Here is a 27581-nt window from a genome sequence, read left to right as displayed (position 1 = left end):
TCCTCCCTAGCTTCCCAGAGAATCCTAGGATAAATCCCATCCGGCCCAGGGGACTTATCTATTTTCACACTTTCCAGAATTGTTAATACCTCCTCCTTATGAACCTCAAGCCCTTCTAGTCTAGTAGCCTGAATCTCAGTATTCTCCTCGACAACATTGTCTTTTTCCTGTGTGAATACTGACAAAAAATATTCATTTAGCACCTCTCCTATCTCCTCGGACTCCACGCACAACTTCCCACTACTGTCCTTGACTGGCCCTACTCTTACCCTAGTCATTTGTTTATTCCTGACATATCTGTGGAAAGCTTTAGGGTTATCCTTGATCCTACCTGCCAAAGACTTCTCATGTCCCCTCCTGGCTCTTCTTAGCTCTCTCTTTAGGTCCTTCCTAGCTAACTTGTAACTCTCGAGCACCCTAACTGAGCCTTCATGTCTCATCTTTACATAAGCCTCCTTCGTCCTCTTGACAAGTGTTTCGACTGCTTTAGTAAACCACGGTTCCCTTGCTCGACCACTTCCTCCCTGCCTGACAGGTACATACTTATCAAGGACACGCAGTAGCTGGTCCTTGAACAAGCTCCACATTTCCATTGTCCCCATCCCCTGCAGTTTTCCTCTCCATCCGATGCATCCTAAGTCTTGCCTCATCGCATCATAATTGCCTTTCCCCCAGATATAACTCTTGCCCTGCGGTATATACCTATCCCTTTCCATCACTAAAGTAAACGTAATCGAATTGTGGTCACTATCACCAAAGTGCTCACCTACTTCCAATTCTAACACCTGTCCTGGTTCATTACCCAGTATCAAATCCAACACGGCCTCGCCTCTCGTTGGCCTATCTACATACTGTGTCAGGAAACCCTCCTGCACACATTGGGCAAAAACGGACCCATCTAAAGTACTCGAACGATAGCGTTACCGGTCAATATTTGAAAAGTTAAAGTCCCCCATAACAACTACCCTGTTGCTTTCGCTCCTATCCAGAATCATCTTTGCAATCCTTTCCTCTACACCTCTGGAACTTTTCAGAGGCCTATAGAAAACCCCTAACATGGTGAACTCTCCTTTCCTGTTTCTAACCTCAGCCCATACTACCTCAGTAGACGAGTCCTCATCAAACATCCTTTCTGCCACCGTAATACTGTCCTTGACTAACAATGCCACCCCTCACCATCTTTTACCACCTTCCCTGAGCTTACTGAAATATCTAAACCCCGGCACCTGCAACAACGATGCCTGTCCCTGCTCTATCCATGTCTCCGAAATGGCCACAACATCGAAGTCCCAGGTACCAACCCATGACGCAAGTTCACCCACCTTATTCCGGATGCTCCTGGCATTGAAGAAGACACGTTTTAAACCACCTTCCTGCCTGCCGGTACACTCCTGCAACTTTGAAACCTTACTCATGACCTCACTACTCTCAACCTCCTGTATACTGGAGCTGCAATTCAGGTTCACAAGCCCCTGCTGAACTAGTTTAAACCCTCCCGAAGAGCATTAGCAAATTTTGCCCCCAGGATATTGGTACCCCTCTGGTCCAGGTGTAGACCATCCCATTTGTAGAGGTCCCACTGACCCCAGAATGAGCCCCAATTATCTAGAAATCTGAAACTCTCCCTCCTGCACCATCCCTGTAGCCACATGTTCAACTCCTCTCTCTCCCTATTCCTCGTCTCGCTATCACGTGGCACGGGTAACAACCCAGAGATAATAACTCTGTTTGTCCTAGATCTAAGTTTTCACCGTAGCTCCATGAATTCCTGCCTTACATCCCTATCCCTTTTCCTACCTATGTCGTTGGTACCTATGTGGACCACGACTTGGGGCTGCTCCCCCTTAAGGATCCCGAAAACACGATCCGAGACATCACGCACCCTGACACCTGGGAGGCAACACACCAACCGCGAGTCTCTCTCATTCCCACAGAATCTCCTATCTATCCCCCTAACTATAGAGTTTCCAATGACTAATGCTCTACTCCTCTCCCCCTTCCCTTCTGAACAACAAGGACAGACTCTGTGCCAGAGACCTGCACCCCATGGCTTACCCCTGGTAAGTCGTCCTCCCCAACAGTATCCAAAGCGGTATACTTGTTACTAAGGGGAACGACCACAGGGGATCCCTGTACTGACTGCTTCCTCCCAGCCCCTCTCACCGTCACCCATCTATCTTTATTCTTTGGAGTAACTACATCCCTGAAGCTTCTATCTATGACCACCTCTGCCTCCTGAATGATCCAGAGTTCATCCAGCTCCAGCTCCAGTTCCCTAACATGGTTTCTGAGGAGCTGGAGATGGGTGCACTTCACACAGATGAAATCAGCAGGGACACTGACGGCGTCCCTCACCTCAAACATTCTGCAAGAGGAACATTGCACTACCTTCCCTGCCATCCCCTCTAGGTAAAAAAAAGAAAAAGAAAGAGCTTACCTGTTATTCACTCCCCTTCTCAGCAAGCACTCACTCAGCAACCTCTGCGCCCTGCACGATAACACCTGACGGAAAAGAAAAGAAAAACTACTTACCAATCACCAGCCAATCCCTTACCTGCAGGCTGTGACGTCACGGTTCTACTTCTACCTGCCCTCGAGCCTTCCTCTTGATCTTTACAGCGGTTTTGTTTTGGTTAGAGGAGGGGCTAGGGAGGGAAACACTGAAGAAGTGTTTTGGGTTTAAGTGTCACTTGACAACAGCTCCTCCACAAACCACCTTCAAGTTCGGGTGACCACAACGGAGGTATGCAAATTTCCCTTGCAACGGCCAATCAGCAGCTCTGCTCTACTGCCCTCTGCTGGATGCTTGTCTTCACTTGAACAGCTGGGGTCTCTAGCTCAGGTACACCTTCAAGTTCGGGTGACCACAATGGAGGTATACAAATTTCCCTTGCAACAGCCAATCAGCAGCTCTGCTCTACTGCCCTCTGCTGGATGCTTGTCTTCACTTGAACAGCTAGGGTCTCTAGCTCAGGTACACCTTCAAGTTCGGGTGACCACAACGGAGGTATACAAATGTCCCTTGCAACAGCCAATCAGCAGCTCCTCTCTACTGCCCTCTGCTGGATGCAAAAGTATATCACTAAGCAAATTAAAACCCTGCAGTTCTTAGAAATTGGGGAGTTACTAGGGCTATGAATCACTGATGCATTTTACTAATATTGTCCCAACATTGTTTCGATTGCCCCAACATTGTAGGAGATATAAGCCAGCTGGGTGATAATAATGCACTTCAGGATTTGAGAAAGAAATTGTACTTGAGAAATAAATATCTTTCCCTGTAGACTAATACTTCATATATGATCCCATCAATTAAGCATTAGTAGGCTCTTTGGCTGTGGACTATGTCAGAGTTGAATCAAGTAGAAATTGATGAAATGAACGATTTACACAAAATGAGCAACAAAATGTCATTATATGAGAGGGAAATCAGGGATAAAACCATGACTCTGGGCAGTAAGCAGGCAATGACCATCTTCCACAAGAGAGGATCTAATCCTCGCCCTTTGACATTCAATACCATCACTGAATCCCCCACAATCAACATACTGGTGTTTACCACCATAGATCAGAAACTGAACTGGACTAGCCATATTAATACTGTGGCTACCAGGGCAGGTCAAGGGCTAGGAATCCTACAGCGAGTAATTCATCCCCTGATCCCCCCCAAAGCCTGTCCACAATCTATAAGGCACAAGTCAGGTGTGTAATGGAATATTCTCCACATACCTGGATGAGTGCAGCTCAAGCAACACTCAAGAAGTTCGCCACTATCCAGGACAAAGCAGCCCACTTGATTGCTCCCCCTTCCACAAACATTCAAACCCTTCACCACCGACGAACAGTAGCAACCGTGTGTACCATCTATAAGATGCACTGCAGTAACTTACCAATGTTCCTTCGGCAGCATCATCCAAACCCACACCCACTACCAGCTAGAAGGACAAGGGCAGCAGATACCTGGGAACCCTATCACCTGGAGGTTCCCCTCCACGTCACTCACAACCCTGACTTGGAAATATATCGCTGTTCCTTCACTGTCACAGGGGCAACATCCTGGAACACCCTCCCTAACAGCACAGTGGGTGTACCTGCACCTGAAGGACTGCAGCGGTTCAAGAATACAACTCACCACCACCTTCTGAAGTGCAACTAGGCTTGGGCAATAAATGCTGGCGTAACCAGCGACGCCCACATCCCGTAAATGAATTTTTAAAAAAGTATCCAGGAGAAACGGGATAATGTCAAAAACGTTTCGACAGTTCTTTAGTTGAATGGCTAAATTGTTTCCCTATGACGTTGACCATGAGTCCTGAGTTGCATTTATTTTTCACCTTCTCAGGTTACTTCAGGGACAAAGGAAGCCTTTACACATGGGGCAGTTTTTAGTTCAACCGAGGTGTTATTTATATCCCGGTAAGTAGGTTAAGTAGGGCAGTTTTAAAATCTTCAGTAAAGGATCAGGACGGGGAGGTCTCTAAAAATGGACTGAAAAATGCGAACTAATTGATGAGATTGTAAAAGAAATACAGGAACAATATTCACTGAACTCATTAAGTAGAACATGAGCAAGTTCAATTTTTCAGAAGCAAGCAAGGAATATAGCGAGTCATTGGACCTTTAATAATAATCTTTATTATAGTAATCTTTATTATTAGTGTCGCAAGTAGGCTTACATTAACACTGCAATAAAGTCACTGTGAAAATCCCCTAGTCTCCACATTCCGGCGCCTGTTCCGGTACACACAGAGAGAATTCAGAATGTCCAATTCACCTAACAGCACATCTTTCGGACTTGTGGGAGGAAACCGGAGAACCCGGAGGAAACCCACGCAGACAAGGGAAGAACGCGCAGACTCCGCACAGACAGTGACCCAAGCTGGGAATCGAACCTGGTGCTGTGAAGCAACAGTACTAACCACTATGCTACCGCAAAATGATTGCAATTTCATATGAGGGAAATTAAGAGAAAATGCGATATTCGGGTAATTCATTTTCAATTAGAGCTCGATAGAAATGTGACACTACCAACAAACAGATGTTGGAACAAAAAAAATGATAAAAGGGTTGACAAATTCCTGTCAAGAAATAAGATTGAGAGGTTTAGACGTAGAAATACATTGAGATAATATTGTGAGAAGTAGGATGATTAGCGCAGGTGGTACAATTGCCCACTCCCGTCTGCAAATCATGGCCAAGTTACTCTATCTAGAGAGAATAAACTTACTTTTGTGGTACTTAAATAATATCCTGAAATAACGAGGTGACACTGTGAGTTTGTGCACCGTTCTTTCACGTCTATCGTTTTATTTTTAAGCAACTCGCAGAGATGAAAGCCTTTGAGAGCTGTAAAGTCCTAATATTAACGCAGATTGACAAATATCAACCAAATTTCTCATAGTGAAAAGCAAATTACCATGAATGCTGGAATCTGAAACAGAAAATGCTGGACAATCTCAGCTGGTCTGACAGCGTCTGTGGAGCGAGAACGGAGCTAACGTTTCGAGTCTGGATGACTCTTTGTCAAAGCTGGAGAGAACTGGAAATAGAATGTGGTTTATATTTATACTGTTGTTGGGGGTGGGTATGGGTTGTGGAGCAGAATAGAGGGCCAGTGATGGGTGGAGATTGACAAAGATGTTGTGGACGAAAAGACAAAGGGAATGTAAGTGGTGGTGATCATGGCTAAGAAGGGTGCTGATAGTGGGGCCTAAAGGGATGGTAGGCATCGGTGGACGAGAGCACTTCAAAATTTATCCCGAATTTGGTAATCCTGTTACACAGGCGAAAAGGATAATTATTATTGGAAATGGAATGACGACCATTAGTGCACGAGGAGGTAAATTCTGCGATTTATAGTGGCGGAATAAAGTAGGAAATGGACAAGTTGCCTCGCCAATGTTCGCTCTAATTTTATCCATTCATGTGTGGAACTTATGTGAACCAATGTCAAGGTGCACTCGGAGAACCTCACATCCGGCTAACCGGAAATCGGCAGTGTCTGAAAGCTGGGCATTTTTTTTCCACTGCACTGCAGCAAAACTTGACCCCCTACCTGACCCATCTTGGGAAAGATCGGAGTGGATTGCCGAGTGCTGATTGGCTTCGCACATTGCGGCCCAGTGAACCGTAACCCCACTCGGCTCAGCTCGGAGTGATCTGCAGGAGCATTCAAACCAACCCCAAATGACTACTAAAACGGATAACTTTTTGTGCAGGTTAAAAAAATATTTTCAAATAACATGGAGGGGGGGGCAACATGGCCATTAACCTAAAGTGCTTTGCAATCATATCAGTTGGTTTTTCTTCAGGTGTTCGATTTTTCTTCTGAAAACGGTCAAGTTCTGAAATCTGGCACAGATTTGGTTCTCCGGTTTGCCGGATTTGGGGCACTCTACTGGTAATGTGTGGATATGGGCCACCAGTAGAAACAAAAAACCTACTTGCCTTTGGTCATTTCTTCCGCATGCTGAAATTGTCTATTGGGAGCTCGTTGCTGATCTTGAAGAAAGCTGCCCACAAAGGTCTAGAGATCTCGATGGCACTGATTTCCCCATTCCCAATAGTAATTTAAATCTGGTGCCAAGTCAACGGGATGTCCAGGCGTCCAGCAGCAATGATGCAGGGTAAGCATTCAATAACATTGAATCATCCTCACAAACTGATAACCAGGAAGTGAAACGCATTTCATTTAACTTTACAGGTAACAAAATATATGATTGCAATTGGTTTATGATAGAAGTTAAAAATCATAATTAATTTATCTGCCCCAACGTCTCCTTATGTGACTCAGTGCCAAATGTTGCGTTATCTTTCTTTAAATGCCTTGTGCCACTTTATTACATTAAAGGCACAGTGTAGGCACATATGGTTGCTGCATGTCCCTGTGCATGGACAGTGGCACTGGCTTTTGAAGTAAACAGTGATACCCAGCGGACGTTCTGCTTTCAGGTAGAAACAATTTGAAGCAATTGTAAATTTGATTTCCTGTCTGTAACTGGATAGGGCAATTGTAGTGTATTGAAAATTGCATTGTGCATTTTGACCATTTAAGGCTAGCATGCACACATGTACCAGCAGAGGGAGTCTGGAAGAAATTAAAATAAATAATCCATGTTTAACAACACATGTCAGTTCTAATTCTGAATGTTTCTTACTGTTTCTTTCCAAGCACTTCACAGTGGCAATGAGGATGATCAAAATAAGAAACATTGCTTTCTGATATGGAATATTTGGACAGTACTTGTCCACTTCCTGCAGACAGCATTATTAGTTGGAAATGGTAGGGACACATTTAGGCTCTGTTAAACATACACAGGAGGGATTCCACCTTTGGATTAATAACTCCAAAGCCTACACATTTAAACCGTGCACTGATCCTGCCAAAGTAACCATCCAATCAAAAGGAAAATAATATTGGATCATTACAGATTTTTCTGGATCCCGATCCTTAATCATTCATCAGCACCATGTTTCTGACTAATATACTGTTGTCTGTGTCTAATTTATCACTTTTCGATGTGCATTCAGAGCCATCACTTACATTCCCATTTTGACTTAATGTTGTAATGTTGCAAAATACATTAGTGTCTGAGTGTTATGTTAAAATTCAGCTTTTAGATGGAGGCAAAATTACACTCCCTCATCACTGTTAGTCTAGATGGACATCAAAAAGCTCAGTGAATGAATAAAGTTGCTGTTGAGTAATTGAAATGTGAGAAAGAGCTTCTTCAAAATTGGGATGTTTAGCTGTTTTGATATTGCACCTAAGGGCTTTCTGCCGTCAGTGACAGATGAGCCACACTGAATTGACAGCAACAGCAATGTAAGCAGGCCAGATTTGGACAAAGGAAGACTACTTTGGTTGGCAACTTTGTCCTCATGCTGTTGGGACGAAATATAAAGGCAACTCTTATGCACCATTCGAAGAAGATGTGAGTTCAACATACACTCAAACAACAACATTGCTGCAAGCTTAGCACTCCCAATTATTCCGGGTTCTGAACTTAAGTCCTGCTGTAGGAATCAACACCTTTACCTAGAGACTAGGGAGCTGCTAAGAGAACCAAGCTGGGCCACACTCATTACAAAGGCAGAAATGCCTTTAAATGCCTTGGGCCATGTTGTTGTTTAAATGTAAGTGATGGCTCTGAATGCACATCAAAAAGTGATAAATTAGACACAGACAACAGTATATTAGTCAGCAATACGGTGCTGATGAATGATTAAGGATCGGGTTGCAGAAAAGTCTGTAATGATCCAATATTATTTTCTTTTTAATTGAATGGTTACTTGGAAACCTCAAGGGCTGGTTAAGAACAAATTAGATATTGTGATAAGATGCATGGGATTCAACTAGATGAATGGGTTGCATGACCTTGCTCATTTGTATTTGGCCAGCGTCTGGAGCTCAGTGGCCGAAGGCGGGGACTTGGGCTCAAAGATTGGCAGTGGGTGGAGAGGCCCCACACTGGGAGAAGGGGTTGATAAAAGGGCAGCACGTGGCACAGTGGTTAGCACTGGGACTATGGCGCTAAGGACCCGTGTTCAAATCCCGGTCCTGGGTCTCTGTCCGCGTGGAGTTTGCACATTCTCCCCGTGTCGGTGTGGGTTTCACCACCACAACCTAAAGATGTGCTGGTGGATGGATTGGCCACACTAAATTGCCCCTTAATTGGAAAGAAAAAATAATTGGGTACCCTAAATTAAAAAAAGAAGGGGTTGATAGGTCCTGAGGCCAGATTTTAAAAAAATATAAATTTAGAGTACCCAATTCATATTTTCCAGTTAAAGGGCAATTTAGCATGTCCAATCCACCCACCCTGCCCATCTTTTTGGCTTGTGGGGGCGAAACCCACGCAAACACTGGGAGAACGTGCAAACTCCACACGGACGGTGACCCAGGGCCGGGATTCGAACCTGGAACCTCGGCGCCATGAGACTGTAGTGCTACTCACTGCGCCACCGTGTTGCCCGAGGCCGGGGGTATTGACGAGGTCCTGACACTGGCGAGAAGGGAAGTGAAAAGGCCCAAGACTGGGAGGAGGATGCAACATTGAGACTGGGAGGAGGAGAGAAGATAGTCATCAGAGGTGGGGGGGGGGCGTAGGGCCACAGGAGGGAGATCTAGGTCAAGTGGTGTGGATGAATGTAAGCACCATGGAAGAGGGCACCAGGGGATTAGGGGGTAGGGGCATGGGGGAAAGAGAGAAGCACTAGGGTGCCAAGATTCACGCCAATCATTCCACAACCTGCATGTTTACCTCCCAGTACAGTGAAACAAATGGAGAACTGATGGTGATGTGGTGGTGCCCTCACGCATGTAACAATAATAATAAATAATCTTTATTAGTGTCACAAGTAGGCTTACGTTAACACTGCAATGAAGTTACTGTGAAAAGCCCCTAGTCGCCACACTCCGGAGCCTGTACACGGAGGGAGAATTCAGAATGTCCAATACACCTATGGAGGAAGGTCTTTTGGATTAAGTGAAAAAACATCATATTATTTAAGTAAATAATTTCCTTGTGTTTTTCAGTGCAAGTTGCTGATCATGTTTAATGCCTTTGAGCGCACTTGATGCCAAAGATGACAAAACACTGCATGCAAAACTCATTCCAAAATAGAACATTTGATGTGAAATGATCGTTGATTGTTTTTCAGTGCATTGAACTTGAATTTCAATTCAAAAACTATGTCAGCGTTTTCTGGTAGGGTGGGATCTTGATTATTGTTTCACTTACTTGTGTTGTTTCCATTATGAAAATGATGCAGGGGTCTGCTCCCCCCCAGCAAAACAAAATGCCCGGTGACACGTTCTTCAGGCAGTCAGAGCCCCGTTAACAATGAATTAACGATGTACAAAATATTTACATTGCACAAAGGTTAATTAAACAATGGTCCCAGATGTTTCCGCTGAGACAAGGAGAGTTTATTTATGAACAAGTAAATCTCCAGGAAACAGGGTGAGATAAAGCATGTGGTTTAGGGGCATCATGCTTTACAGCTGGAATTTATTTTTTGGTTATCATTTCGACAAATCTTAAATACCAAAGAATAAAGTTGAGTTCTGGATAATAAATTACGTGCAATGTGATGCAATAAAACACAATGGAGCCTGCATTGTGGTTGGATTGCACATATAGATTGAAATCTTTTGTTCATTGCATTTCTCTGTATTATAGTCACAATAAGAACTATGAGTAGGCAATTCAGCCCCTTGCGCACGCTCTGCCACTCAATACGATCATGGGCGCGATTCTCCGACCCCCCCACCGGGTCGGAGAATCACCGGGGGCTGGCGTGAATCCCGCCCAGGCCGTGTCCCGAATTCTCCGCCACCAGAGATGCGGCGGGGGCGGGAATCACGGCGCACCGGTCGGCGGGGGCGGGAATCGCGCCGCGCCAGTCGGCGGGCCCACTCCCGGTGATTCTCCGGCCCGCGATGGGCCGAAGTCCCGCCGCTGTCAACACTCTCCTGCCGGCGTGGATTAAACCACCTACCTTACCGGCGGGACAAGGCGGCGCGGGCAGTCTCCGGGGTCCTGGGGGCCGTGCAGGACGATCTGGTCCAGGGAGGTGCCCCCACGGTGGCCTGGCCCCCGATCGGGGCCCACCATCTTCACTATGGCGCAGGCCTAAGAGACCCCCTCCCCTGCGCATGCGCGGGGATGACGTCAGCAGCTGCTGACGCTCCCGCGCATGCGTCGCCTGGCGAAGACCTTTCGGCACCGGCTGGCGTGGTGCCAAAGACCTGTTGCTGATTTTGCCTTATTTCAATTGCTCTGTTTTATTACCTTTGCTCTTGAGTCGCCAGGTATCTTTATGATACTGCCACGAGGTTCAAGTCCGAGTAGTGATCAATAATCCAATACACCGATTAGTAAGATTTAAATCAAAACACATTTATTATACACAGTAATCGCTACTTATGCACAAATTCTACGTCTAAGCTACTTCTACAACTAACAGGCCAATACTTAACTTTGGACTGGCCCACCAGGTCAGGGAAACAAATGGCCTTTCGTTTGGGTTCTGAGCCTGCGGGATTCGAAGTTGGTACGGATTGGTAGCTAGGAGCGCCTATCTCGTAGCGAGCATTGAATTAAAACTTACGATTTTGATCTTCACTGCTCCGGTCACGGTCAATGTTGGTTCGTTGTTGTTGGGTGACCTGGGCAGGAAGAAGAGCGTGAAGAGAGCGAAGAGGTGGAGAAGAAGAGAGCGATTTGAACTTGGGGCTCAATTCTTATAGTCCCCAGGGGCTTTCCACCTTTCGGGGCGGACCCTGTACCTGGTCCCAAGTGATTGGACTTTGTCCCAATCGCTTGGTTCAATTTTCTCCAATGCTGGAGCGGTTCCCTGATCGATGGGCGGTCTTGATGTGCTCATTCACCTCCTTTTGTGTAGGCTCCTGCTGGCGCCGAAGAGTCTGGTTTTGCTTTGTGTGTCTAAATGTTGCTTATTGTTCCCGGGGATTGCTCATTAGTATGCAGATGGCTGTTGTTTTGTTATGCTGATGGTTGCTGGTATCGATATCGTCTGGCCTTTCCAGAGGTAAATACACAGCCAACCTGCAGCTGCTGGTTTTTGTCTTGTTGGCTGACTTTCCCATTAGCCTTTGCCGTTTGCCATTTTGAATCGGGGGTTGGCCATTTTAAGTGGCTACATACCCTCCTTGTGATCCTAACGCGAAGCGTGAAGGATCACATAACTATGCTGCTTTCCATTCCCTGACATGGGGGGGCACTTCCTTCATGGCCTCTACACTGACCATAACTATGCAAAAAATTTTAACTGACAATTCTAAGGGTGCTATGTCAAACAGGGACATGCATTACAAACCAATAAACTGGGAACCTCTAACTATTCTTAATACACTACACTCACTTAAACATTTCATTATCCTAACTTCCTCAACCATACAACAAAATCATAGCAGTTTATACACAGTTTTCCTGGCTTGGCAGTCAAGCTCAGGATCGTACAATTTGCTCATGAACATTGCTTTACATTTCTTTATTTACAATAAAACCGCAAATGAATGCTCTTTATTATAGATCGCGGGGGTCGGGGGTCTGGTCATATCCGAAAATAGGGGATCTGATCCTATATACTGGGGTTCGAGCGCGGTAGGCTCTCCTTCTCCATTTTCTTAGACGCATAGTCTGCACGATGCAGCAGAGTATCGCCAATACCAGTAAGGTTTCTATTACATATGACAGAGAGTACCAGGTTATAAACCTGGCACACCAAGATGGTGTGGTGTCGCTGGTGACTGGGCTCTGGGTACTGTGGGGAAGTGAAACATTAACGGCTGGGGGGCTTGAAGTCATGGGGTTCGCGTTCACTCGCAACCAAATGTCCATAAAGATGATGCTGATCCATGTGAAGGAAGTCCTCATGGCTCTTTTCTTTTCTTTTCTTCTCTTCTCAGGTCCTGGAGCTTCTGGAGTTCTGTGGAAACAAGCATAGTGTCTGTTACTATCTTGGTTTAACATCTCGTACGATAGTCTGTCTGTCCTGTAGTGCCAATTACTCCCTTTATAATTGGTCACTATGTGTGACTCCCTCATTTTTTTTCAAAAACCGAATTTTAGGAAAAGACACACTTCCCAATAATGAACCAGTGCGAGCCGTCTCGCAGACTGTGCAATTTACCATCCAAATGTTTCAGGATGTAAATAGCATGCGGTTGGCAACCTAAGGGTTACCTGAAACAAAACAAAACTTTTTGAACTAAAATTGCCAAATGAGGTGCGTATGGGCTGCGACGGGTAAGAGATGGATGGAGTCCCCGGGTAGGACGGCTACCAATGCCGTGTGTCCCCTACCCTAGCGTAGTTGACCAGAGGGGGGTTCCCAGGCAGGGTGGGTTCCAAGCCGTTTCTCCACTGCCTGAGCAACCGACAAGAACGGGCAAGAAATGTAGTCATCATGGTGGGGCTGCCGTAGTGGTTCCTTCCTTGAACCAGGAGAGCAGTTACGAATGGGCCTCTGGTACTGTAACAAGTCTCAGCAGACAAGCTAGTTCCGCTGAACTAGTGTCTGGCAATAGTGAGTCTCTGTAGGCAAGTCCTCAGAGGTTTCGGCCGAAAAGGCATGGGGCCGTGAAACCGTTTTCCTGTCTGACAAACAACATTTAACAAACTTACAAACAACATAAAACATTCTGCAGGTTCCATCAGAAAGGACACCACTTCTCCCAAGCGGTTCCTTTTAAAACATCATCTGGACATCTCAGTTCTCGGTTGCGAACAGGGTCGCAAAGGGGTTCTCGGTTGGGGAGTCAGACCCAAGGTCGTCATCTTCTCCTGGGTGCCAAACCCTTGAGTGTATCAGGGCTGAAAGGGCTGCATGGTGTGAGGTGGGGTCGCTCTCGTTGTTGTGGATGAGTCGGAACGAGTTGCCTCTGTGCCAATAGTTGATGTCTAGTTGTGTGGGGACGGAATTGGGGTCGTCAGTGTAGTTCGGTGGTCGGTGGTGGGGTTTATTTAGGAAAGTGATCATGAAGGGATCACTTGGATCGTACTCGGAATCGTTGGGTGTGGGGCCTGTTGCATGGGGGTAGTAGGGTGGTGTGCTGTGGCTATCGTCCGAGTCACAGTCGCTGTCTCTGCTGCTGCAGTCTGTGGGTGTTTCGGGGCGGAGTGTATATTTCGGGGGTGGAGTCGAGGTCAAATCCGTGGCTGGGCTGGACGTGTTGGGGGATGGTAGGGTTACGTTGGCGGTGGGCGGGGTGTGGTGTGCTGCATCGAGCATGACGTGGTGTGCGTGGTTAGACTGTGTTCCATATGCCTTCAGCTGGTTTATATGGAACCACGCAGTCTTACCGTTGGGGTACTTTATTTTATATACGGAAGGGCTTACTTTGTCCGCAATGGAGTCCGGACCCGAGTATTTTGGGGACAGGAATGTGCTGGAGTTATATACAGAGAGCATAACTTGCTGTCCTATACTGTACTCAGTCACATGCACTGTCTTGTCGAAACAAGCCTTGCTCTGTTTCTTTCTGGTGCCCAATTTTACTGCGGCTGCTAGCTGAGCCATTTTAACATTGTGAACTAATTGCTCCACTGCTCTCTCGTGTGTGAGGGCCGTCACTTCGGGGCTGGTCAAGTCTAAACCTAATAAATATTCTGTGCCTTTCATGGGGCGTCCGGTCACGAGGGTGTGTGGGGTGTAACCTGTGGAAGTAGAAATTGTATTACGCAAAAACATCAGCGCAAAAGGGAGGACTGAGTCCCAAGTGGTGTTGTTCTGCTGGACCATTTGTCTGAGGGTGGATTTTAGGGTCCGATTCATGCGCTCCACGATACCACTTGACTGTGGGTGGTATGCTATGTGGAATTTTTGGGTGATGCCAAATATTGTGAGGACGTTCTGCATGACACGCCCCGTAAAATGGGAGCCTTGGTCGGATTCAATGCTGCGGGGGAGTTCCCATCTTGTAAAGATGTGGTGGGTCAAAATCTTGGCTGTGGTTTTTGCAGTGTTTGTGCGGGCTGGGAATGCTTCCACCCATTTTGTAAATGTGTTAATTACCACAAGTACATATTTATAGCCATTCCTGCAAGGGGGCAATGGTCCTATAAAATCAATCTGGAGGTTAGTCCAGGGGCCATTAACGGGTCGGGTGTGGCTGAGTTGAGCCTTTTTGGCATATCTGTCCAGATTATTCTGGGCACAGATGAGACAATTCTCGATGTAGTGGTTTACATCGTCCTTTAAATTCAGCCACCAACAAAGCTGCTTGAGATGGGCTGTAGTGGGATCGATTCCCTGATGTCCATGACCGTCATGGAACAAACAAATCAGTTGATTCCTGTCCTGTTCAGGAACCACATAAAGGGTGTCTTTTAGCACCACACCATCATGTGTGGTCAGTGCATTTTTAAATCTCTCATAGGGTGCTGGATAGTTTCCTTTTACAATCTCCCTGAGATTGCTGTCCTGCTTCTGGGCCTCCACTAGATCCTCGATCTTTGTCTGTGAGACCTGAACTGCACTCACTGGGGCGCTTTCGGGGGGTGTCCAAAGGTATCCATGCTTGGAACCTGCCTTAGCCAGTGCGTCGGCTTTCACATTTCCAGGGGGGGGGAGGAACGATGGTGACTGCGAACTTTGATTATTCCAAAAGTCCTGTTCTGGGTTTTCTCTAAAATGTGACGGAGCAATGGGGCTGAGGGGAGGGGTTTCCCGTCTGCGGAAGCAAATCCTCTTGCTTTCCACAGGGGCAGGAATTCCGTAAGGCTGTTGCAGACATAGAGGCTGTCCGAGTATATGTCTGCTGGGCTGGGGAAGGAATCTGGGTGTTCAACTATATACGCGATGGCCACGAGCTCTGCTGCCTGCGCGCCTAAGTGGCCTGGGCGTTTTAACGATATTTCCTCAAGGGCGCGTCCCTGTGCGTCCTCGACAAAGATACCGCAACCTGTTATGCGCTTCCCATCCAAGACTGTGGAAGATGCATCCACATAGATCTTTATGGGCTCACACATGTCTGTGTGCTGGGGGCTCTGGGTTGAATTACCTATCTTTCTGGGGGGTGTTTTAGCAATAAAGGGGCCTGTGTTGTGGTGTGGAGAGATAATCTCACATTCATGGGGGTTCCGGGGTACTGTAAGTTGTCAGCTAAAAAGGTGTGTGTCTTTGTCCTTTTAACAGTGATGTCCCGTCCCTGCAAGAGAAGGGTCCATCTAGCTGCTCTAATCTGGCTTACTGTACCGTCCTTGAGTCGTCCGTCCAGTAAAGGTTGGGTGGGGGTGTGTTTGGTGAAAATTGTAATGGGGTTCAGTCCGGTAATATATGAAAAATACTGCACTGCCAAAAATTCTGCGAGCAGGTGCCTCTCACAGGCTGAAAATCCCTGCTCCACAGCATCTAAAATTCTGGAGGCATAAGCTACGGGCCTTAACTGGTCGTGCCGTTCCTGGAGGAGCACGGCCGAAAGGGTGCGGTCTGTGGTCGCTACCTCTATGGCGTAAGGGGAAAGCAGGTCTGGAACTTGTAGTGCGGGGACTGCTATGAGTGCCTGTTTTAAAGAGTCCACAGCATCCGTATGCTGCGGAAGCCATTCCCAGGGGGCTCCTTTCTTTAGGAGGTCTGAGAGGGGCGCTGCCTTGATGGCGAAACCGTCAATGTGGTTTCGGCAGTAGCCAACCAGTCCTAAAAATGACCGGAGGGCTGAAACGTTCTGGGGAAGGGGCAATTTAGCAATCGAGTCAATCCTTTTATGCTCGATCTCGCGTTTACCATGTGTGCTAATTGTTCCCAAATAAATCACTTTTTCTTCCAAAATCTGGGCCTTTTTGGGGTTGACTTTACAACCGATTGAGTGTAAGAGTTCCAGGAGCTCGGACAGAAGCTCAATGTGCTCTTCCTTGGTGTCTGTCTGCAGTAGTAAGTCGTCTACGTACTGAACCAGACATTCGGGGCGAGAGAATTTGGCTAAACATTTGCCAGCTGTCGGTGGAAAATGGAGGGGGAGTTGTGGAAGCCTTGTGGCAGGCATGTCCACGTGTACTGCTGTGCTTTAAAGGTGAAGGCAAATTTGTACTGGCACGCCTTTGCCAATGGAATGGACCAGAATCCATTACTGACGTCCAAAACCGTAAAGTATCGTGAGTTGAGTCCCTGCTTGAGCATGGTCTCGGGACTTGTGGCTACTGTGGGGGCTGCTGCGGGGGTGACTTTGTTGAGTTCCTGGTAATCGATGGTCAGTCGCCATGATCCATCGGGCTTTCTCACTGGCCAAATCGGGGCATTATTAGTGGAGGCTACTGATCTGAGTACGCTCTGCTCTAATAAGCTTTCTATTACCTTGGCGATTTCTCCCTCTTCCTCTTGGGGAAATCCATACTGTTTTTGGGGTCTAGGGTCAGGTCCTGTTATTTGTACGGAGCCAGTCATCCGTCCACAGTCGTGCTTGTGGTTCGCGAATGCTGCCCTGTTCTTTTGCAGAACTGCCCTAACCTGCTTGTCCGTACTAAGCGTGGTCGGGTTGAACCAAAATTTGCCTACTGCGCTAATTTTGTTTGCATACTCTCCTATGTTGAGCGTTGCGGGGGCTCTTGCTGATTTTGCCATCCGCCAGACACACTGGTTGACTGGATCGAATTAAAGATTATGGGAATTCATGAAATCGATTCCCAGAATGTGTTCTGCTGTGTGGGGCAGGTCAACTAAAACTATGGGGTGCTTGGTGGTGATGGTACCAATTTGGATGGGTACAGGGGCTGTGATGTGTCCCTGCTGTGAGTGGCCTGTAAAGCCGCTGAGGGTGATAGTGGCTGTAGTGGGCCACGTGTCTTTTTGAAACAGGGTTGGCGAATTTATCGTGGTGTGGGACCCTCCTGTGTCCCAGAGAAATTCGATGGGCTGTCCCCGAATGTGCGCTGCAACTACCGGTCGTCCGGACCTATCCGAAAGGGTGTCGCAGACCCAACTGGGGGAGCCCGTACACCTTCAGTCCGTTCCGGTCAAGTCCGTTTGATCTGAACGGGCACTAACGCCAGTCTGCTGGGCTCTCTGTGGCTTTTTGGGGGCATTGCACTCTCTTGCGAAGTGTCCCAACTGTCCGCAGTTGTAACACTCCTGTGACTTGGGTGGGGGGCTGTTCTTTCCCTCATTCACCCATTTGGGGTTCTGGTGTGTTTTCACTGCCTGTATATCTGCTCCGGCCTGCTTTTCCTCGGGATTCCTGACTGCGGGTTTGCTTTGTATAGATTTCTCCCAAGCGCGGGACAATCTTTTCACTACCCACTTCTCGCCTGATGCTTAACTGTGGCAAAGAAATGGTGGGGGTCTGAGGTGAGGAGGAACGGTGTGATCTTATCGCACGCATCCTGTAATTGGGTCACTGTTTCGGGGGTGGAGTATAGAAATTCCGCATCGTCCGATGTGGCTGTGCGGTGGGTGGTTACTGGGTTCATTGGAGCTTGAACTATCTGCTGTGTGGGGGGTTGGGGCGCTTTCCTCTTTTGTGGCTTTCCCTGCGCACATGTTCCCTGAACATATCTCTGCGCTGTTTCATTCAATTCTTCCCAATCAGGGCCATCTTCCTGATCTAATTTTTCTCCAAAGGTTTCCTGGAAACCTTTCTGAACTGACAGCAGCGATTGCAGCTCTGCAATCTGCTTCCAGCACTTTGCGTGATCTTGCGTGCTTTGTCTTTGTTCTGTGGTGGCAGCATGGAGTGCTCTTAATGCTGCCTTTAGATCGCTACACTGTCTCTGTAACGCTTCTACCTGCTTTTCTGTTTCTTCACGTACCAGGACTGCACGTTGCGTGTCCTGATAGGCCTTTTCGTATTGAGACTGGAAGCTGCTTAAATGCGCCAGACAAGACTGGTGTGCCCTTTTGGCATCCTCCACCTCTCCATCTTTTGCTGCCAACTTCCTTCTCAATTCCAAATTCTCCTTTTCTACCTCGCTTACATCGACCTTACTCATTCGATGTATGCCCTCAACTTCTTTCTGGAGCGTCCTGATGACCTTCTCTGTGCCTCGCAATTGTGCCAAGCAGGACACGATTGCCATCGGCTTACGAGTTTTCCCTAAGCTCTTTTTGTGGATCACGCTCAGGTTCTCCCACCAAGTATGTCCTCTACTCCCGGGGCCTGATTCCTCATTATCACAGAATTAATTCCAAAGGGGCAATCCTTTACCTTTGAGATATTTCCTGATCTCGTCCTCCCAAATGGGACATTGTCCCACTTTACTGCTGCTGGTTGCTGCGACCGCAAATTCCTCTGGGTTCATTAGGTGCTGCATTGCCATCTTTCCTATCCGAATGCTGCTCTTCAAATTTGGGACAGGAGTATTAATCCGAATGCTGCTCTTCAAATTTGGGACAGGGGTATTAAGGCGGTGCTGTAAATACGGGTACGGCTTTCGCTACTTTCCGAAATATAAACTTCCGACAGTTTTGTCGCAACAAAAAATCTATCAGTTTTACCTTATCGCCCTGTTAAGTTACGCATGCATACACATACTTCCGAATTATGAGTATTGATCAGAACTGCTTGAACACTTGTGGTTTTCTGTTTCCACTTGGATCTCTAATTCAAATTCTGGGTTCTCCCGGAGTGGTTTTCCACTTCTAGATCGGGTCCCATCAGATGTCGCCAAATAATGTTGCTGATTTTGCCTTATTTCAATTGCTCTGTTTTATTACCTTTGCTCTCGAGTCGCCAGGTATCTTTAAGATACCGCCACAAGGTTCAAGTCCGAGTAATGATCAATAATCCAATACACCGATTAGTAAGGTTTAAATCAAAGCACATTTATTATACACAATAATCGCTACTCATGTACAAATTCTATGTCTAAGCTACTTCTACAACTAACAGGCCTATACTTAACTTTGGACTGGCCCACCAGGTCAGGGAAAGAAATGGCCTTTCGTTCGGGTTCTGAGCCTGCGGGATTCAAAGTTGGTACGGATTGGTAGCTAGGAGCGCCTATCTCGTAGCGAGCGTTGAATTAAGACTTATGATTTCGATCTTCACTGCTCCGGTCACGGTCAATGTTGGTTCGTTGTTGCTGGGTGACCCGGGCAGGAAGAAGAGCATGAAGAGAGTGAAGAGGTGGAGAAGAAGAGAGTGATTTGAACTTGGGGCTCAATTCTTATAGTCCCCAGGGGCTTTCCACCTTTCGGGGCGGACCCTGTACCTGGTCCCAAGTGATTGGACTTTGTCCCAATCGCTTGGTTCGATTTTCTCCAATGCTGGAGCGGTTCCCTGATCGATGAGCGGTCTTGAGGTGCTCGTTCACCTCCTTTTGTGTAGGCTCCTGCTGGCGCCGAAGAGTCTGGTTTTGCTTTGTGTGTCTAAATGTTGCTTATTGTTCCCGGGGATTGCTCATTAGTATGCAGACGGCTGTTGTTTTGTCATGCTGATGGTTGCTGGTATCGATATTGTCTGGCCTTTCCAGAGGTAAATACACAGCCAACCTGCAGCTGCTGGTTTTTGTCTTGTTGGCTGACTTTCCCATCAGCCTTTGCCGTTCGCCATTTTGAATCGGGAGTTGGCCATTTTAAGTGGCTACAGGCCTTTCCCGCCAGCCGGCGGAGCGGAAGCCACTCCGGTGCGGACCTAGCCCCTCAAGGTGAGTTCTTGGCCCCTAAAGGTGCGGAGACTTCCGCACCTTTGGGGCGGCCCGATGCCGGAGTGGTTCCCGCCACTCCATTACGCCGGAACCCCCCGCCCGGGTAGGGGAGGATCCCACCCATAGTCTGAATTTCTCTCGGCCTCAACTCCACTTTCCTGTCCATTCTCCATAGCCCTTCAACCCATTGAAGGGCTATGGAGAGCGGTACACAAGGGGCAGCATGGTAGCACAGTGGTTAGCACAGTTGCCTCACAGCTCCAGGGTCCCAGGTTCGATTCCCGGCTTGGGTCACAGTCTGTGCAGCGTCTGCGTGTTCTCCCCGTGTCTGCGTGGGTTTCCTCTGGGTGCTCTGGTTTCCTCCCACAGTCCAAAGATGTGCAGGTTAGATGGATTGACGATGATAAATTGCCCTTAGTGTCCAAAAAAAAAAGGTTAGTTGGGGTAACTGGGCTACCGGATAGGCTGGAGCTGTGGGCTTAAGTGGGGTGCTCTTTCCAAGGGCCGGTGCAGACTCGATGGGCCAAATGGCCTCCTCCTGCACTGTAAATCTCTGGAGTCAATTTAGTGAACTCCCTCTAATGCAACAAATCCACCTTCAAATAACAGAATTCGGCCATCCATCCCCTCGAGCTTGTCCTGCCATTGAATGAGATCATGGCGGATCTGTGAACTAACTCCATATACCTGTCGTTGGACCATATCCCTTAATATTTTTGCTTCACAAAAATCTATCTATCTCAGATTTAAAATTAAAAACTGATCTAGCTTCAAATGCTGTTTGTGGGAGAGAGTTCCAAACCTCTACCACCCTTAGATTGAAGAAGTTCTTCCGAACATCTCTTCTGCATGGTCTAGCTTTAATTTTTAGACCATGCCCCCTAGTTTTAGATTCTCCAGCCAGTGGAAATAGTTTATCTGAATATCCTGAATACTGTTAATATCTTGAATTCTTCGATCAGATCACCGCTTAGCCTTTACATTCTAATGAAAACAGATCTAATCTGAGTAATCTCCCCTCATAACCTAACCTCTGTTATCCTGGTATCATTTTTATAAACCTACATTGCACTCCCTCCAAGGCCACAATATCCATCCTGAGGTGTGGTACCCAGAACTGCTCCAAATGGGGTCTAACCAGGGGTTTGTATAGCTGCAGCATAACCCCTGTGTCCTTATATTCCAATCTTCTATAGATATAAAGGCTAGCATTCCATTAGCCTTTTTGATTATTTTCTGCCATTTCTGGCATTTTAAGGGCATATGCACCTGAACCCCAAGTCTCTTTGGACATCTACTGCACCTAACCTCTTTCCATTCAGAAAGTACCCTGCCCTATCCTTTTTTGGTCCAAAATGCATGACCTCATACTTGCTTACATTAAATTCCATTGGCCACAATTTTTCCCATTCACCTCGACTGTCAATATCTTCTTGCAATTTTAAGGTATCATCTAGGCTGTCTTCAATGCCACCTAACTTTGTATCATCCGCAAATTTGGATTTCACTTTCTATGCCATCATCCAAGTCATTAATGAACAGTGCGAATAATTGAGGCTTTAGCGCAGATCCCTGTGGGATGCCCCAAGTTACATCCTGCCAATTAGAGTAATTACCCATTATCCCCACTCTCTGTCGTCTGCCACTCAACTAGTTTCCTAACCTGTCAATAATTTGCCCTCAACTCCTTGGGCTTCCACCTTAGTTAAGAGCCTCTTGTGTGAAACTTTATCAAATGCCTTTTGGAAGTCCATATAAATGACATCCATAGACTTTCCCCTGTCCACTACCTTAGTCACCTCCTCAAAAAATTCAATAAGATTAGTCAGGCATGACCTTCCCTTCACAAATCCTGTGGCTCTCCCTGATCGACCAAAGTTTTCAAGGTGCTCAGTTACCCCATGCCTGATTATACACTCCAGCAATTTCCCACTACAGACGTTAGGCTATCTGCTCTGTAGTCCCCTGGTTTCCACCTTTCACCCTTCTTAAAAAGTGGAGTGACATGTGCAAATTTTCAATTCAGCGGGACTACTCCTGAATCTAGGGAATTCTGAAAGATTATAGCTAGGGCATCTACAATGTGCTCCCCTACTTCCTTTAACACCCTTGGATGGAAACTGTCAGGTCCTGAGGATTTGTCACTCTTGTACTTCCATTAATTTCCTGGTTAGTGATGCTGTACTTACGTTAATTGGATTAAGTCCCTGTCCTGTATCGACTATTATTTTTTGGGGGGACTTCCGGCAAGTTATCCTCCTTTTCTACTATAAACACCGAGGCAAAGTAACTGTTAAACACGTCTGCCATTCCCCCATGATAAAGGGACCAGAACTGTACACAGTGCTCCAGGTGCAGTCTCATCAATGCCGTATACAGTTGCAGTAACACTTCCCTACTTTTCTACTCTATCCCTTTTGCCCATGCATCTCACTGCCTGCTGGTATTGTGGAACTTCCCATGGCAGAGGGGCTGGCATTCCTGCATTCATCCCATTCCCACCAAAAAGTAAATTTGGAACACCCATAGCATCATCGCAAATAAGGCCAATACTGTTTGCGTGCTTCTGTTCAGAGGTTGTGCTGTGCATCTGTCATGGCTCAGTGAATAGTACCCTTGACTCCAAGTCAGAAGGTTGTGGGTTCACTTAATACTCCAGAGACCTGAGCACAAAGTTGATGCTGGTAATCAACTGTCATACTAAGATAGCATCTTTCTGTTGAGACATTAAACCCTAGACTCTGTCTTTCTGCTCAAGTAAGATCTGCCCAGTATTCTGGCCAATATTTGCTCCTCGACCAATGTCGCCAACAAAGATTATCTGGTCATTATCACATTGTTAGAGGGAACTTGCTGCACACCTGTTGGCTGCCTCATTGGCAACCTAACAACAGTGTTTACATATCAACTGTAATGCATTGGTTGTAAAATGCTATGGGACATCTTGAGATCTTAAAAAGCACTATATAAATGAAGTATCTACCTTCATGTTCCCTGACTGAAGAGGGGAAGGGACTCCTGCAGCTGACATACAACGTGATATCTCATGATGCCAGAGGGTGGTTTAATCTTTCATTCTTGTACAACCATGAGCCTTTGAGACAGGAAAAGAAACCACTTTTGCTAGGTGCTGCTTCACATTTTATCGGCCCTTTTGCATTACAGCATTTCTTCAAAGTGCGAGTCTATGAATGGTGCAGCCCGTTCATACCAAGCTGGCGTGAAATTTCACCCATTCATGTCAGTAACAACTTGCATTTCTATAGCACCTTGAATATAGTAGAATTAATCTCCCAAGACGTGTCCCAGGGATGTTAACAGACAAAACGATTGACACTGAGCTACATAAAGAGATATTAGACCAGGTGGCAAAAACCTTGGTCAAAGAGGTAGGTTTCAAAGAGAGACTTACAGGGTAAAGGCAATTCCAGAGCTAATGACTAAGGCTGCTGAAAGTCTGGCCACATAGCCAGATCTGTATATGTGTAAGGAGCTTAATATTGCAGGAGTGCAGACTGTCAGAGGCAAGTCTGCATTCCCCATTACAAAAGCTTCAAAGTTCAGGGAATGGACAGTATCACAGGCCAAGGATAATGTCAGCATCTGAATCATGGAGTTAAAAGAACTGCTTTAGTTAAAATAAATGACCACTCGGCAAACATAAAGTAAAGAGAAGGGGGTTGGGGAGAGAGACGTTTCTCTCTTGCCAGCTAGCTAAGATCATGGACTGGAGTTGGACTACCATCACAACTTTGTGTGAGGGGTAAGTGACATTTGACTCACCCTCGGCCTGTTCACACCAGTTGCTCTGTCACTGACTTCCAGCTGGTACAAATCTGGCACCGAGAATGTTAGTTCTGTTTACCGTGGACGAAGATGACATAAATAGCAGCCTTTTTTACATGAATGGTTTTGAGCATGAATCAGACAGGAGATGGCGATGGGATGAGACTGTTAACTCGGCTCCGCAGCGGCCTGGTATGGCAGGTGTTAATCGCTGAACAACAATTACTCATTAGCACAGCAAGAAATCCTGCCAAAAAGAATCAGCATATTTTCAGATGGGCACGGACCCGGAGTGGAGCGGATCCCAACATTTGCTAGTTCCTAAAAAAAACACTAATTGATCATTAGTTGTGTGTAGTTCCTGGTTATTTCCCCAGTCTCCGCACACCAACCCCAACCACCCAAAGTTCAGATAGACCTGCTTGGCAACACAACTGTTTCATTCTAAAACTACATTGCGACTTGAGAGCCCTTTTTGAAGAATTGGAGGACGTTATTAAGCCGCAGTTGGCCTCTGTATCAAAGAGGCAAGAGCAGCTTAATGCAGATGTCGAACATCTTTAGCATTCGGTCCTTTGGTTAAGGGAATTCAGCAGTAGCTCAGAAAGGAAAGTTTTACTTTTCAGCTACTGGAGACATTGGAATTCTTCCAGCCTATGAAACTCATTGGAGGACTGAATTTAACTTTTTTTTTGTTAGAAGTCCACCCCACCCCCAGCACACCGACTGATTGCTGTTGCAGACTCAGTGTTTAACTTGGCTGAAAGACATTTGCTGGGAACAGTATAAAACGTTAATCACAAGTAGAGAAATGACCCCCCCCCCCCCCCTCCAAAAAAAAATAATAGACTACGCTCGAAGTAGAGTTTCATGCTGAATGTTTCCTCTGGTGCATTTTTCAGTGTATTTTTCTGTAACGTTAGAAACAGCAGTGATATGGATTTTACTTAAGGACAGAACGTTTTATATAAATGAGCCACTGTCGATTTCATTAACAAGCCATGCAGCAGGACACCATAAGGTGACTTATACCTAATCAGGTTTCAGCAGTTTCATGAGAATGATGTGAAGTCATTTTTCAAGCTTGAACAAATATTCCTACCTGAGGAGAGATCTCCCTCACTCAGCTCCCCAGATTCCAAATCCATTTTCTGCTGTTGTTGCTTTAAAGCTTCTCCCTCTCGACTGCTTCAGAGTGAACTGCTCAGTTCTGTGCTTTCTGCATGCAGACAGCACCGTAGACAGGAGCGCTGCTGTAAGTTACAAACAGGCTGATTCTAAAGTGAGTCAGCTCTGGGCTCTCTGCCTCGCATCATCTCTCTCCCTTTTTTTTATAAACACACCACAGAAACCGGCCGGGCTGCTGGGTGATTGGCTGTGACGTCCCACTGAAACCCATTCTTTAAAGGAAACTAATCTGAAGAGCATAAGTCCCCCTTACATGATCTACACACACACACACACACATATATATATATATATATAAAATTGAACACGAGCTGCTCAAAGGAATAATCCATTGAGGGTTCAAGCTGACTAAATGATTAATAAAGCGATAGACTTGGGAACCCAGCTGTTTCTTAGATTAGTTCAGGCCTAACAGCTTTAGTCATCGTTCTTTACAAGCCTCTGAAATAAGACTGGAATTATTATATGTGGCATTCCATCCTACTTTGCTGCAAAAACAAGTGTCTTCACTTTTAAAACAGCAGCCAGTCCATAGTATCGGGACAGTCTTTTCTGAGATTGTGGCTTTGTTTAGATTTGAAGGGTGTGTACCAGGCCAACTGTATACATGTACACCTCTGAATTTTCCATTCAATTTGACTAAACTGCGATAAAAAAAAAAATTGGCAGGCTGCTTTGTTTCACTGAACTTCTCTGAAGAGAAAAATAATGGGACGTGTGAGTCACTTCCCCACTCTGTGCCATTATTCATGAGGAAATCTGTTCACTTCTGCACAGGGTTCCCGGTGGTTTGGAGGGGCGATGCTTCAGTCCGCACTATTTTCCATGTTGGACCAAGTGCTGTTCGTGGGTTCGGGGACATTTCTGATGCAAGAATCATGAGATTTGACATATTTATATCTTTAATTGCTAACAATTAAAAAAGTTGTGCTCTTATAGCATTCCTTTCCTGCAATCTCCTCTGAGTTTAGCATGCAATTCCCCTCTTCTTATTACGTGGAAACACGAGAGGAGATGTCACTCTTTGCTCTTCTCTGATGCTGGGCACTGTGTTGGCTACTTTTTTTCCTGCAGTTTTTGTTTCACTCTCTCCTCTCCTGGTAGTTTCACCATGCAGACATCCATTATGCATAAGAGTAAGTAAAGAACAAAGAACAATACAGCACAGGAACAGGCCCTTCGGCCCACCAAGCCTGTATCGGTCATGATACCAACCTTGGCCAAAACCCTCAGCACTTCCTTGTGCCGTATTCCTCTATACCCATCCTATCCATGTATTTGTCGAGATGCCTTTTGAACGCTGTTAATGTATCTGCTTCCGCAACTTCCCCTGGCAGCGCGTTCCAGGCACTCACCACACTCTGTGTAAAAAACCTGCCTCGCACATCTCCTCTAATGGGTAAGCAGTAGACTATTCGACTGCAGGAGGCATAGCAATCTCTGACTCGCCCCTAACTTGACATTTACGTACACGTGGTTTTACAGCAATATTCACTGATACAGATCCAGAGAGAGGGCCCAACTTGAGTAACCCCTCCCTTTACCATTAGGGATGTCAACTGTGATCAAATGTATCCCTAGAGGTTTCATCACATGACGCCTCCCTGTGCTCAGCTCTCTTTTTTTCAATGTCCCTCTCATTTTTTTCCAGGGTTGCACACAAGTGTCTTTGAGATTGATCTTCAATTCCTGGAGTTCCCTGGCCAATCCTGGAGGGTTGGCAACCATAGCCACCATGCCCTAACGCATTGAGAAGTCTTACAACACCAGGTTAAAGTCCAACAGGTTTGATTCGAATCACTAGCTTTCGGAGCACAGCTCCTTCCTCAGGTGAAGAAGCTGCGCTCCAAAAGCTAGTGATTCGAAACAAACCTGTTGGACTTTAACCGGGTGTTATAAGACTTCTTACTGTGCCCACCCCAGTCCAACGCTGGCATCTCCACATCATGCCTAACACATTGAAGTCAATTTCAGAATTGCAACAACTCCAACATTTTCTTTCATAAAGGCATACAAATGAGGGGTTGTAGAGGCCACTAGGCTTTTCCAGCCTGTTCCACCATTCAACTATGGCTCACCTCAAATTCAGCTTGCTACACTATGTGCCAGAGTCCATTAATTCTGTGTGTTCAGTTAGATTACCTCTTAGCCTTATAGGCTTAGTCTACATCATCTGTCTTTATAGAACGCCCTGTCATCTCAGGAACCAATCTAGTGAACATTCATTGCACTCCCTCTATGGTAAATATGCTCTCCAGAAAGACCAAACCTACACAATTGTTCCAGGGATGAGAAGCTTCAGTTATGAGGACAGATTGAAGAGGTTAGGACCCTTCTCCTTGTAGAGAAGAAGGCTTACAGGAGATTTGATAGAGATGCTCAAAATCATGAGTGGGCTGGACAGAGTAGATGGGGAGAAACTTTTCCTACTCGTAAAAGGATCAAGAATGAGAGAGCACAGATTTTAAAGTGATTTGCAAATGAAGGAAATGCTATGTA

General features: G+C 46.3%; 1 protein-coding gene across 1 annotated transcript in view; it reads right to left on the bottom strand.

Moving 5' to 3' along the window:
* tnfaip8l3 (tumor necrosis factor, alpha-induced protein 8-like 3) overlaps positions 1–25210 on the bottom strand; it is a 92278-nt gene extending 67068 nt beyond the window's left edge. The window contains exon 1 of the mRNA XM_072470627.1: positions 24997–25210. Coding sequence (XP_072326728.1) covers positions 24997–25042 — 46 coding nt within the window. The 5' untranslated portion in view covers positions 25043–25210. The remainder of the gene's footprint in view (positions 1–24996) is intronic.
* Between the last annotated feature and the right edge of the window lie 2371 nt (positions 25211–27581).

The sequence above is a fragment of the Scyliorhinus torazame genome, chromosome 12, assembly GCF_047496885.1.
Source record: "Scyliorhinus torazame isolate Kashiwa2021f chromosome 12, sScyTor2.1, whole genome shotgun sequence".
Taxonomy (NCBI): domain Eukaryota; kingdom Metazoa; phylum Chordata; class Chondrichthyes; order Carcharhiniformes; family Scyliorhinidae; genus Scyliorhinus; species Scyliorhinus torazame.
This window is presented reverse-complemented; position numbering and strand designations above follow the sequence as displayed.